The sequence below is a fragment of the Athene noctua genome, chromosome 28, assembly GCF_965140245.1.
Source record: "Athene noctua chromosome 28, bAthNoc1.hap1.1, whole genome shotgun sequence".
Lineage (NCBI taxonomy): Eukaryota > Metazoa > Chordata > Aves > Strigiformes > Strigidae > Athene > Athene noctua.
Genome location: NC_134064.1, coordinates 6,834,712 through 6,847,936, shown reverse-complemented (window position 1 = coordinate 6,847,936; position 13,225 = coordinate 6,834,712). Strand labels below are relative to the sequence as shown.

General features: G+C 64.7%; 2 protein-coding genes across 4 annotated transcripts in view; both read left to right on the top strand.

Annotated features, from left to right (window-relative positions):
- The window catches only part of ANK1 (ankyrin 1), a 68,368-nt gene extending 58,468 nt beyond the window's left edge, over window positions 1–9,900 (top strand). The window contains exons 37-44 of one of the 3 annotated variants that reach the window (XM_074928383.1): window positions 185–316; window positions 498–644; window positions 2,246–2,798; window positions 3,423–3,681; window positions 4,971–5,054; window positions 5,318–5,485; window positions 5,776–5,897; window positions 7,659–9,900. In XM_074928383.1, the coding sequence (XP_074784484.1) occupies window positions 185–316; window positions 498–644; window positions 2,246–2,798; window positions 3,423–3,681; window positions 4,971–5,054; window positions 5,318–5,485; window positions 5,776–5,874 (1,442 nt within the window). In that variant the 3' untranslated portion in view covers window positions 5,875–5,897; window positions 7,659–9,900. Of the gene's footprint in view, window positions 1–184; window positions 317–497; window positions 645–2,245; window positions 2,799–3,422; window positions 3,682–3,796; window positions 4,797–4,970; window positions 5,055–5,317; window positions 5,486–5,775; window positions 5,898–7,658 lie in introns of those variants that run through there. The other 2 variants (XM_074928384.1, XM_074928385.1) reach the window with 2 other exon arrangements.
- Window positions 9,901–10,347: 447 nt separating this feature from the next.
- NKX6-3 (NK6 homeobox 3) lies at window positions 10,348–12,412 on the top strand. The gene is made up of 3 exons (XM_074928729.1): window positions 10,348–10,913; window positions 11,845–12,014; window positions 12,091–12,412. The coding sequence occupies exons 1-3, from the start codon at window positions 10,532–10,534 to the stop codon at window positions 12,319–12,321; spliced, it is 783 nt and encodes a 260-aa protein (XP_074784830.1). The 5' UTR covers window positions 10,348–10,531; the 3' UTR covers window positions 12,322–12,412.
- Window positions 12,413–13,225: the final 813 nt, after the last annotated feature.

The window sequence follows — 13,225 nt, the reverse complement described above, 5'->3', positions numbered from 1 at the left end:
CACTGCTTCGAGCTCCATCCCAGCTGCTGCTCTTGCACATTCTGCCGTCTTCAGCTGCATGGGACGGGGAGGAGGCTCTGTGCTGGGTCTGGCTGAGCTCTTCTCAACACCCCAAACCTTTCTGGCTTGGGAGCTGGCGGTGGGTGCCAGAGGGTGTGATGCTGAGATGTGGTGTCTCCCCCAGAGCTGGCACGTGAGCTGCAGTTTGGGGTGGATGACATCAACAGGATACGTGTGGAGAACCCCAACTCCCTGCTGGAGCAGAGCATGGCCTTACTCAACCTCTGGGTCAGCCGTGAGGGCAAGAGTGTCAGGAGTGAGTATCTGCAGTGCTGTTACAGGCATGGAGGTGGCAGGGCTGGCAGTGCAGAGCAGCTCAGGGGTTGCTGGCTGGCTTTACGCTGCTGGTTCACATATGCCTGCCTGCCTGGAGGGTGCCTGGAGCAGGGCTGCGTTCCCCCAGCGAACAGTTTGCTGACACCGACTCTCCCCTGCAGTCGAGAGTCTGTACACGGCACTGAGGAACATCGACCGCAGCGAGATTGTCAACGCGCTGGAGGGCTCCGGCCGGCAGAGTCGCAGCCTGAAGGGCAGCTGGCGCTACATGGACAGAGACTACTCCCTCTCGCCCTCCCAGATGAATGGTGAGTCCCAGCTTCTGGCAGGGCCCGCGGGAGGGCCCTGGGGGCAGGCTCTGTGCAGGCAGATCGGGCCGGTACCTCGCCTGACTGGCGCGCGCCAGTGCCCCGCTGCGAGCTCAGTGGGCACAAAGCGCTGCCGACAGACTCAGCCTCCTCTTCACTGGGGCTCTGCTGCAGGACGCTTGGCCCTGCCATAGCACCTTCCCAGCAGCTCTCCAGGCGGGGCAGACACGTGTTCCTTATCCCAACATGCCAGTGAGAGCTGCCTGTCTGGCGAGCTGAGCAGCGTCCCGGGAGGTCGCGGGACGCTGGCTGTGGCGGTGCACCCGGGCTGGGCCCCAGGCGGAGCATGCCTGGGCGTGGGGACGCGGCCGGTGCCAGCTGTGGTGTGTGCCAGCGAGGAGCAGGGACCAGGCTTTGCGCTGCGGCAGCCCTGCGCTGTGGCACTGGCTCATCGCTCTCTGTCTCTCCCCTTGTTCTGCTCTCTCAAACATGCTGCCTAGCACCATCAGGTGCAGGCATCCTGTGGGTCAAGTCTTGTCACCTCTCTCCTCTGAGCTCATCCTGGCCTCTCCTTCTCTCATCTTCTCCACTGCCTGTCTCCACCTCAGCTGAGCCCTCCAGGAGCCACGTCCTGCTCCAGCAACTGCACGTCACCAGGGACTGCCCCTCTCATGGCTGTCATGCTTGCAGGCAGCCACCCCGGGCCTTCTCCTGCACTGTCCCACGCTCCTTCCCTCACTGGCCCTGCGCTGCTTGCCCCTGCCCAGGCACCGGTGCAGGGCGGGGGTAGTCCCCGTGCAGGGGGTCCCAGCTGTCCCCTGTGTCTCGGCTGTGGCTAGCAATCCCTGGCTGCCTGGGGAGCAAAACAGGTTCTCTGCTGATCTACAGGGGCAGAAAGGGAGCAAGTGGCTGAGGGCTGGAAAAGGCTGAGCAAAGCCACTGATGTGGCAGGAGCGCCTGGCTTGGCTGTAGTCCGTGTGTGTGTGTGTGCCTAGGTGATGATGAGGACATGACTGCTGCCTGTAGCCTGGGAGACACCAGCAGGGTTGTAGAGCTCTGGCTGCATCCTGCAGGGCCCTGGGGTTGCATGACATGTACCAGGGCCATCCTTCCCTGCTCACGCTGGTACTGCCAGCCTGCTCTGCTCTGCTGTGGAGAGGGGTTGACTCTGGGAGTCGGTGCCTGCCAGACTTGGCCACCTGAACTCCGGGCTGACTGTCAGCCAGCTGATGCTGGGCAGGGCCTGTGGGCAGGGCCCTGGGGGCTGGTGGAGCAGGGTAGCAGAGCACCCTGTGTCCTGCAGCATGGATGGGGCATCATGTGGACCCCAGGCCAGTACTCCCCACAGGGAGCAGGCAGCCCCAGGGCCTGCACAGACCAGCCCCAGAACTTGAAGGGAGGCATGGCAGCACTCGTAGGGACTGTGCAAAGGCAGCAGCTGCTGTGTGCACGCTGCTCAGTGCAGCCGCTGGGGTCTGTGGCACGACCACTGCTGTCCCTGGGGCAGGCACCCTCCCAGAGGCTGTTTCCCTTCTTGCCCCACTGTGCTTGTGCGTGCGTGAGACAGCTGCTGGAGATGTCGCCTCTGTCTGCCCATATAGGTTACGCTTCGCTGCAGGACGAGCTGCTGTCCCCTGCCTCCCTGCATTACACGCTGCCATCCCCACTGCGTGCCGACCAGTACTGGAATGAGGTGGCCATCATGGATGCTATCCCCATGGCTGCCACCGAGCAGGACGCCCTGATGGAGATGTCCGACATGCAGGTGTGGTCCTCGGGGCTCACCCCCTCGCTGGTGACTGCTGAGGACTCCTCTCTGGAGTGCAGCAAGGCTGAGGACTCAGATGCCACAAGTGAAGGCCGGTTCCCAGGGCAGCTTCTAGCAGACGCACATGGCCCAGAGCACTTGGGCTCTATGGACTTGGTTGAGGATGACACAGTGGACTCAGATGCCATGAATGGCCTGATTGACCTTCTAGAGCAGGAGGAGGGGCAGAGGCCAGAGGGGAAGATGCCAGCCGGTGATCGCCAGCCAGAGACCGGGGAGCAGGACACAGAGACTGAAGCCTCTTTTGTTTCAGTTCAGCAGAAAGTGCAAGCCAGGATCACGGCATCACCTACCGTTAGCCACGTTGTGGAGAAGAGCACAGACAGGTACTGGGGTGCAGCCTGGGGCACTGGGGTGGCTGTGGGAGGGGAGCAGAACTGCTTCGCCAGCTATTGCCCTGTGCTGGGCCACTGCAATCATCTCCCAGCTTTGCTTGCTTCCCTGCTGGTCTCCAGCTTGGGAAAGTGGGCATCCCCAGCAGACAGAGCAGTGATGCGCCGAGTGCCTCGCATCTCTCTGGAGATGCCCTGGGGTGCTCCTTGCAGAGCACCTGGGAGGGACCCCAGCAGATGGCCAGGCCCTGCATGGAGGTTGTGCTTAGCAGAGCCATCTTAGCCTGGGCTGTGTCCTCCCACCTTCCCAGTGGTATCGATCCCTTGAGGTCCCTCGCAGAGCCCAGCGATGCTCCACAGCATTGCCTTAGAGCCTTAGAGGCATTGGGGTGGGCAGGGAGGAGGCCTGTGCCTGTTGTGCATCTGTGTTCTGTGCTGCTTGTGCCGGGGGCCTGGCAGCGCCGGGGACCGGGGAGCCCAGCACCTGGCGGGGTGCAGGCTGCGCCGGTGTGCCTGCTGGAGGTAGCTGCTGCTCAGGGTGCAGCACTCCGTGGCAAAGCTGACGGCCTCTCTCTCTCTGTCTCTCTCTCCTTGTCCCTGTCCCTCTCCGGTGCCCAGGCTGAGGGACTGGAATGCAGAAGGCTCCTTTATCTCCTGCCTACAGGACCTGACAGCGGGCTCCTGGCAGGAGGGGGTCACCCGAAGGCTGCTCCCAACGCACACCACGGCTTCTGGGGCACAGGGCCAGGAGAAAGAGCAGGTCCTGGTGCCAGCCGTGGAGCTGATGCGGGTCAGCTCCGCAGAGGACAGCGACTGGCAGCCCCAGCACCCCATGGGCGGCTGGCAGGAGGAGGCAGACAGCGACTTCTTTGGGCAGGTGAGGGTAAAAGCAGGGGGACCCGACCCCGCAGAGGTGGAGACCCTCTGGACAGCCCTTTCCTGAGCCTGCCGCAAGGCCAGCCGGGCAGACCGGGTGCTAGCGGAGGTACGGGTCTCCTGGGACGCTTCCTGCCCCCTGCCCCTGGGGGTGCCTCTCAGCCCAAAATAGCCGGCTGTGCTTGATACCTCAGCTCTTGCTCTCCATTTATAACCCCACCAGCCTCCCTGCCTGCTTCCTTATTGAGTATCTGCTCTGGCCAGCAGCCCAACAGCCTGCTGGAGCCAGAAATAGAGCGGGTCTGGGGGCCAGGCTGGGTGGTGGGCTTCCTGCCATGGCCGCACAGAGCCAGCGGGTACAAGGTGAGGGCCAGCCCCTTTCCCTGGCCAGGGCGTGCACAGCCATCCCCGCAGCTCGGCTGAGCTCGGCAGCGGTTGCTCAGCTCTGCAGCGCCTGACTCCCATGTCACATGCAATTCCAGTGACACCCCCCGGCTCTGGCTCCTGCCCAGGACTCCATTTGTCCCGTGATGGAGGGCTGCGTGCTGCCCTCCTGCCACAGCCAGGACGGCAGGTTGTTGGAAGGCTGATGGAGGAGAGGGACGGGGCTGTCCCGGTCACTGCCTGGCTGGGGACGGGTGGTGCTGTCACAGTCCTGGCCCCATGACTGACAAAAGCTGTGAGCACGAAGGACGCCCCACCTGCCCGCTCCCTTCTCGCCGCCCACAGCCAGCTGAGCTGCGGCTAGGGTTACGGCTGTGCCCCCTCAGAGCCGGGCACCGACCCGCAGCGCAGCTCCCGCCCCGGGGCTCTGCCCGTCCCGGGCAGCATGGCAGGGCTCTGAGCGGTGGGCTCAGACCCGTGGGGCGTGCACGCAGCTGCGTGTCCTGAGGCAGGATGTGGGCTTTCCTGGCCCAGCTGCTGATCGCCCTGGTGCTGCTGGCCTTCTTCCTGGTCAGCTGCCAGAACGTCATGCACATCGTCAAGGGCTCTGTCCGCTTCCTGCTCAAACACGCTCACCGGGAGCTGGACAAGGAGCTCGGGGAGAGCCAGGGGCTGGCGGACGACGAGGAGGCTCTCTCCACCAGAGTCGTCCGCCGGCGGGTCCTTGTGAAGGTAATGAGCAGGGAGCTGAGAGACCAGCCCCGAGGCTCTGCAGGGGAGAGCAGTAAAGGGATGGGCAGGCTGGGAGACAGAGGCTGTGGGGTGCATGTCAGTTGTACTGTTCTGCCTGCAAAGGGTCTCCCCTTACACCCCTGAAATGCCCCGATGTCCCTTCTGTCACTGCAGGGGAATGAAGTCCTTCACCTGCCTGGAGAGCAGGTGACTGAGGAGCAGTTCACAGATGATCAAGGCAATATCATCACCAAGAAGGTGAGTGATCAAGGGCATGGTGTGGGCAAGCACATGCTGTGGCCTTTCTCCTCTCCCCTCCGCCTGGCTGCCCCGCTCCCCCCTGCAGCCCAGGGGCCCATGCAGGGCACCCGTGTCCCACCGTCTTTGGTTACGGTCACGGCACACCTCCGGTCGGACCCGGCGCGTGGGGCAGAGGCTGCACACCATGGGCCAGGCGGGGCGAGGGGGGAGGTGTGGTGTCCTGGGCGAGCGGTGATGCCCAGCTGTGCGGGTCTCCGCAGGTCATCCGGAAGGTCGTGCATCAGCTGGGCCCTGGTGACAGGGATGACAGGCAGGAGCAGGAGGAGCTGATTCTGGAGGGCTCCCTGCAGGAGCCCCAGGACCTGGAGGCTGAGGACGATCACTTCATGAAATACTCCATCCTGCACCGGGACGGTCTGGGGGCCAAGGTACAGTGTGGCTCAGGGCCCTGCCTTGCAGGCACCCTGCCCGGGGCCAGCACCGCCTCTGCAGGACCCGCAGGCTCTGGGACTCTGCCACGCTCTGTCCTTTCTTCTGCCCTGTTCTCCCCTCCTGTTTCCCCTCTAAGGCTTCCAGGGGCAGCTCTTGCCCACTGCACCACTCTTCTTGCTCGGTGTCTTCTGCCAACTGACTCTGCTTTTCCCTCTCCTGTCCTCTTCTCTGTGTCTGTCTGTTCACCTGCCTGATGTCCTGCTTCCTGCCCCTGCGCCTTCCTCAGGAGGAGGTGCGAGTGCGTGTCCCGAAACCAGAGGTCTCCGGGGGCAGGATGGGGGCTCAGATAGTGAAACGAGCCAGCCTGAAAAGGGGGAAGCAGTGACCCCTCAAATGGCCTCTTTTGAGGTAACCCCACCTTTGCTCTTCCTTCTCTCCCAGCTCCCCATGCTGCTGCCTGCACTGAGCTGCTGGTCCTGCACATCCTCCTGGGGAGAGTGTAGCAGGGCTGTGCCCAGGTCTTGACCTGCAGACAGGAGTTGCAGTGCGGCACAAAATGCTGGGGGTGGGCAGCGGTGTGTCCCTGCTGCTGACCCCTCCTGGGCCCAGGGCCTGGGTGCAGCGGGCAGGGCTGCCCTGCTCTGCAACAATGCTCCGGCCAGCTGCTGGCCCCGTGCTCAGCACTCCGCTGCGGCCACAGCATCCGGGGCGCTCGGGGTGATGGTCTCGGGTGACGGGGACACGGGGTGGTTACTTCTGCTGACGCTGGGCTACAGCAAAGGGATGATCTTTGTCCAAAACCACTCCAGGGCGCGGATAGCAATGCATGGTGGCTGAGCAGGGCTGTCCCCATCCTGCACGAGCACTAAGTGTCAGCCCTGAGGCAAAGGAGACCCGAGAGCCTGGTGCCCCTGCCTCCCCTTCCCCAGATTGCGGTGGGCGCTGGCGGAGCCGTCAGCCGAATGAGAGGTGTCTCAGTTCTGCTGGGCCGCGGCCTTGCAGCGCTGTGCTGGGGACATGGGTGGCTGCTGCTGCCAGCCACAGTCCGTGGCAGGAGGGGATGGCAGTGAGGAGGGCTGGAGCTCCTGGGGCTGGGAAATGGAGTGCAGGCGTGGCAAGACACTGCTGGCAGACACCAGGGCAGGAGGGATGCAGGAGTGGCAGGGTGCAGGAACACGATGCTTGTAGGGCAGGAGACCTGTCTTGGGCCCAGGACGTGTCTTCCATTGATCCCCCATGTGATCATCCCTTGAGCCGTGTGTGTTCCCTGCTCTCCCCTGCCTTCCCTGTTGGGGCACTAGGCCGGGCTTGGGGCAGGGTGCCCAGCACAGCACGCTTGGACCCAGCTGCATCACTGGTCTCTGCACGCTCGCTGCTGGGCTGGCAGTGCAGCGCTTGGGGGAAGGTGCCGCAGGCTGACCCGCTGCCAGGCCCTGCCTGAGCTGGGGAGGAGGCTGCCGGGCGGGGCGATCAGTCCTCTGCCCTCCGCGGTACACGCGTGGCTGTGTCTGTCTCTCCGTCCTCCCTCTCCTTTCTCTCTGCACTGTGTTAGTGGGCTCTCTGTGGGTGCGCAGGAGGGTAAGTGCTCACACAGACTATGTCCTCACACCTACTGCCTGCCCCACTCCCCAGCAGTCCCTGGTCTGCCTCTCTCTGGGGCAGCACTCCTGCTGCGCCGCTCTTGCTGTTTTCCATAGCGTCCGAAAATGGCCCAGGGTGTGCATTAGGAATGTACGGAGTCTTCCCCGCTGCTGTGAGAGTGAGGTGCAGTCAGCCACCCTTGTTCAGCTGGGGACTTCTCAGGGCTGGCCTCCTCTACCGCAGAGCGTACAGCAGCCCTCCCATTTCCTTCCCAGAGCCACATTGCCTCTAGTGCAGCTCAGCTCCTGCTTGTTGCTGCTCTCTGCAAGCTGGGACAGCACCACCAATACCATCTATGCCATTGCTGCTGGTCCCAGGCAGGACACTTATTGGTGCTTTGTCACTGTCTCTCTGACACCCCCCAAAACTTTTCTTGTGGTAGCTGGGCAGGGTGGATGCATGTGGGACAAGTACAGGGCAGAGAAGGGGCTGGGACTGCCACGTACCTGGCTGCCCCCACCCTTCTCCTGACTGTGCCACCACGAATGCCTGGTCACCGCATCTCTGTCTCTCTCTGTGTCTCTCCAGGATCTCACCTCAACACCAAACCACTGAACTCCACACACGATCTGACACATACCTGAGAAGAGAGGAGAGGAAAGCAGAGTGGAGGGGAGCAGGGCTGGCTGTACATGTTTCTATAGGCTAATGGCATGATTTCTGTATGAGACATACTTACCGTCCTATCCGCATGACTGATTGACTGCAAGACGCATGAGCTACAGTACTTAAAACTGACGGAGGGGCCTCCGTCCCTGCCCTGCTGCTGCCAGGAGCCCAGAGACAGCAGCACGCACCAGGGGCATCCTCTCAACAGATCTGGGAGGCAAGAGCTGGACTGGCAGAAAACGAGAGGGAAGGAGACTCCATCCTCGCGCATTCGCGTGTGTAAATGCATCCCCATGCCGGTGCTCCAGCTGCAAGAGGGAGGCTGGGGCAGCACGGCGCTGCTCGCCACGGAAGGAGAGGGGCTTGGCCTCCCCATTGCCCATGCTGCCTCTGCTGGACTCGCTTCTCATCCCTCTCCGTGAGTGCTGGGTTACGGGGTGGGGGGGGGCAGCAGTTGCCAGGGAGTGTGCGAGAGGAGGGTTGCAGGGAGCACAACTGCCCTGGGCAGAGGGGTTGGAGCAGGGCTGTCCTTCGCTCCCGCCAGGGCAGGGCTCTGGGCTGAGCACTGAGCTCGTTGCTTGTGTTGAAAGTGTAAACTGTACAGCAATCAGCCTTGTGTATATGAACCAATAAATACTATGCAAACCCCTAGGGACACTCTAGCAGTATGTACAAAGCACTAACAGCTCTGCTCCCAAATACCTCTTCAGGCTGCAGGATGGGCAAAGCCTCTGGAGTACGTGAGCAGCTCTGGTGAACGGAGCTGGGAGGCTGCAGGAGCGAACGGGCAGCAGCCTGCCCCTGCCTTGCACCCCTCCAGCTGAGCCTGGTCCCTTCCCAGCCTGAAGAGAGCGGCCCACAGGCGCAGGCCCCTGGGCCTGGGCCTGTTGCCAGCCCCAGGTTGTGTTGGCTCCAGCTGGGGGGAAGCCGAGGGCCTGTAGTGAGGTGCTTGGGGCCCAGGGACGAGGAGTAGTGAGACAGAGCAGGGGATGCTTGTGCCATGCACGGAGTTTTGCCGAGCTCTACTCAGCACAATATCTGCTCAGGAGATGAGCCAGGAGCTGGCAGGAGCCAGCCGCCCTGCACCACGCACCCTGTGCAAGGGCTTTGCAGGATCCCCTGGCCTCCCTGCTGGGGCACAGATGAGGACAGCCCGGTGGCCCCGTGGATGCTGACCCTCCCAGGACCAATCCCAGAGACGTGGGGGGCTGCTCCCCCGGTGCCTGCGCTTTGGCCAGGTGAAATGTCATGCTGCGGCCGCCTGGACCCCGCAGTCACCCTGGGAGAGAGGGCAGCCCCGGGGCCAGGGGCTCTGGTGGGACAGTGGTGCTGGGCAAGCAGCAGCTCTGAGGTGTGCAGTGGGTGGAATCTGCTGCCGCACTTGACCCCAGGAGGGCAGGGTGCAGGTAGTGCTGTTGGTCCCATGTCCCTGGCGCTGTCATTTCCCTAAGCAATGTGGGGGCCTGGCCTTCCTAGCACAGTGGCGTGGGACCCCCCTGCTCTTTCCCTCGGAGGTGGCCATGGGCCTGGTTGGCAGGGCCTGAGTTTGCTCTCTGTGGCCACGTGCAGAATGAGCCTACCTCCAGCCTCGGGCCCCATGAGGTGGCCCTGGCAGGGCAGCCCCCTGTTGCGCAGGTGCGTGGCTGCTGGGGACAGCCCTGGCTCCCCTGCAGTCAGGCAGAAGCCTCGCTGCAGTGAAGCGGACGACCCAGCTTTGCCTTGGAGAGCAAAGCAACCCCTTCCCACCCTGAAGCTGAGCCATACAGGCACAGACTCCATCCGTCGCCCTTGCTGTGTACAATAACCTCCGTAGGCCCACTGCGACCGCTGACTCCGTAGCATCACCGTAGAGTTGTGTGCGGGTCCCGTGCTTTGGCCTCGTGTGCGCCGTAGGGAATGTGCTGCTGCAACCGCGCCCGGCACCTGCAGTGACGCCGCTTTGCGCTTGTAGGGCTGGTAGGGGGTGGCTGCACCCGACATTGAGCCTAGAGAATGCTGCACACTAGAAGCTTTTTAGAAGTTTTAAAAATTACTTTTATTTCCTTTTTTTAATTGTTACGAAAACAAGCCTTTTGGATCTCCCTGTCTTAGCCCCCGATGTATAGATCATTTCCCTGTACACCAGCTGTCAGACTGTCAGTTAATAAAGAAACCAACCCCGGCCCTGTCTCATCTCTGCTTCTCCGGGGGGCGGCCGAGGCTGCGGGGCCGGGGGGGTCGGGCAGCTGCCCGAGCTCTGCCCCCGGTGGGGAGGCCGGGGGGGGCGGACGCTGTCCGCGCCGGGGCGGGCGGGGAGCGGCGCTGCCGGAGAGGGGTGTGGGGGTCCCGGACCAGGGCCGGGGCCGATGCCGGGGCCGGTCCCCGCGCCGCCCGGTCCCCGCGTCCCCCCGCCGCCGCCTTTCAAAGCGCAATTTGTCTGGGCCGGGCCAATCGCGGGCTGGCGCCGCGGCGCAGCCAATGGCGGCCGAGGCCGCGGGGACCCGGCCAATGGGCGCCGCCACCTGCGGCCGCGCGGCCAATGGGCGCCGCGTATGCTAACGAGCCTCATCTTTATCAGAGAAATGTTGGCTCTTGCCAAGCCCAAGTTGAGGGTCCGGAGCTGGGGCCACCTCGCGGGGTCAGCCGGGGCCGCCCGCCCAGGCCCTGCCCGTGGCCGACCCTGCCTGGGCCGTGGCCCCCTGGCCAGACGCCGGGGCCGGCTGGGGCGGACGCGGGGGGCCGGTAGCCCCCGGGCCGGTGGGGATGGGGTGGCCGTCGCGCCCCCGGGCAACGGGGCTCTGAGGGCCGGAGCCATGGACGCCAACCTGCCGGGCACCTTCCTGCTCAACGGCCCCTCGCTGGGCCCCTTCCCTGAGGCCAAGGCGCCCGTCTGCCAGTACTCGGTGCAGAGCTCCTTCTACAAGCTGGGCCCCCCTGGGCTTGGCGCCCAGCTGGCCGCTGGCACCCCCCACGGCATCTCCGACATCCTCGGCCGGCCCGCAGCAACGCCGAACAGCAGCCTCCTCCCCGGCTACCCCCACGCGGGCGGATTTAACGGACTGAGCTCCCCGGGTGTCTATTACGGGCCGCAAGTGGGGGCCCTCCCCAAGGCCGGTGGCGAGTACCTGCCGCGAGGCCGGAGCTGCTGGGCAGAGGCGGCCCCGGACTGGCGGGGCGGCCGGCAGTGCGGTGGCCGTAAGTACAGCGGGACGAGGTGGGTGGGCAGCGGGTGGGGGCCGGGGACGTGGGCGCCTCACAGAGCCCTGACCCCCCATCACCAGGGCAGGGACGTGCTGCCCAGGCCGCATCTCCCCCGTCTCCCTGCGCGAGGCTCAGCTGGTCGCCCTGCGGGCGGCCCCGGGGTAGTGGGAATGGCCCTGCACCAGAGCTGCCGGACCTCAACTGGCCGCAGAGGTTTCAGCTCAAGAGCCGGGGCAGCTCCAATGGCAGAGATTAACTTAGCCCCCAGGCAGGCGACCCCGCCATCCCATCTCGGAGGTCCCTCGTCCCTCTGCAGCCTCTGGGGTCACTGCCCAGCTCAAGGCAGAGCCCGGCAGGACGGGTTGCAGAGCGTGTTGCTGCCTTGCCAGGGGGTGGGACGGGTGCTCCCGTTGTCCCGTGGAGAGCCCCGGGAGGCTCTGGGCCGGGGGCTGGATGCAGCCGCTCAGCACCTGCAGCCGTGGCCCCCTTCCCCCTCTCCCGCCGATGGTGCTCGTGGAGCAGAGGGGTCAGGAGGCCAGCCCTGCCCGCCTTCCCTTGTGCATCCTGCAGGGCATGGGGCGCGGGGGCACCGTGTGCCCGGTGCTGCGTGGCTCTGGGGTCACACACGGCTGCTAACGACCCTTCCCTCTCAGCACAGCGAATTAGTGCTGTCCCCAAGCCGGAGGTGCACGGCCCGGCGCTGGCTCCGCGGGGCCAGCACAGAGGGCAGCTCAGCCCTCCTGGGGTGGGGCTGAAGCCTTGAAGCCAGAGTGTGGTTCTAACCTGGAGGGGAACCAGCATGGAGGGACTCTGAGCTCTGAGGGCTGGCGGGTGTGCTGGTGCCATGCTCAGGAAGGGGAGAGCTGCCCGGAGCCATGCTCTGCGGAGAGCCCCGGTGCTCACCCGCCTCCCTCCTCTCCCGCAGCCCCTGCTCACCTGCCCGACAGCATCCACAAGAAGAAGCACACGCGCCCAACCTTCACCGGGCACCAGATCTTCGCTCTGGAGAAGACTTTTGAGCAGACCAAGTACCTGGCGGGTCCGGAGAGAGCGCGGCTGGCCTATTCCCTTGGCATGACAGAGTCCCAGGTGAAGGTGAGTGCTGGTCCCCGTGAGGCACGGGGTGCGTGGTGTGGTGGCTGCTAACCGAGCCGGGGCCGTGGGGCGGCAGGTCTGGTTCCAGAACCGACGGACCAAATGGAGGAAGAAGAGCGCCCTGGAGCCCTCCTCGTCCTCGCAGCGGGCGGGGGGCTCTGGCGGAGAGCGGGCAGCCTCTGAAACCGAGGACGACGAGTACAACAAGCCCCTGGACCCCGACTCGGATGACGAGAAGATCCGGCTGCTGCTGAGGAAGCACCGTGCCGCCTTCTCGGTGCTGGGCTTGGGCACGCACAGTGGCTGAGGGCCGGCACAGCCCCCCTCTGGGCCACAGGGCGCCCGGCCCGGCTGCCCGCCTCCTGCCAGGGGGTGACCCCCGCTCCTGGCTGTGGGGAGGGGGCAGCCACTGCCCCCCTCCTGGTGGCTGCTGCCCAGGGTTCGTGCTGGTGGGGCTGGGAGCCGCACATGTGGGCAGCATCAGGCGCAGCCATGCTGTCGGCATTGATGAAATAAAGGTCCCAGCCCCAGCCGAGTCCCAGCGCTTGCTTCATGGGCGTGCGGTCAGGGTGCCCTCGCGAGGCTGTGCCCGAGGAGGGGCTGGGATAGCACCTACGGGGCAGGGTCTGCATGCCAGGCAGGGGAAGGGGCCGTGGCTGTGGTGCTGTGTGTGGGGAAGGAAGGGCAGACGGCAGTGGGGCAGCCCTGGGGACATTTCCCAGGGTTTTCCCCGGCTTAGGCGTGCACCGGCAGCGAGAGGTGCTGGTTCAAAAGTCACTCGTTGGGGCCTCTTGTTGGAACCTCGTAGCAGCAAATAAATATCATTTATCTTAATGGTGTGAGTGAGAGCCCGTTCACCTGTCGGGGCCGCAGGATTGATGTGGTGTCAATAGCCCCAGTGTGTTTGCCTGCCAACCTGGTGGGCCCCCCTGCGCTGCACCCCAGTTCAATGGGGGTGTGCGTGGGGCAGTGTGTCCCTGCTCCAGCTCCACGTGGCTCAGCCCTTGCACCCCAGTGGCGGGTGCCACGTAGGGCTGGCTGTCCCCAGCCCTCGGGATGCCCAAGGGACTTCTGCTCGCGTGGGCACGCTGCGGGGGCCCAGTGAGCTTGGCAGTTGCTCAGCCGAGAGCCAGCTGGGTGCCAGCCAGGTGTGAGCAAACAGACCGGCCGTGTCTCAGGAGGAAATCGATAGGAGATAAGGTGCTGCCGGC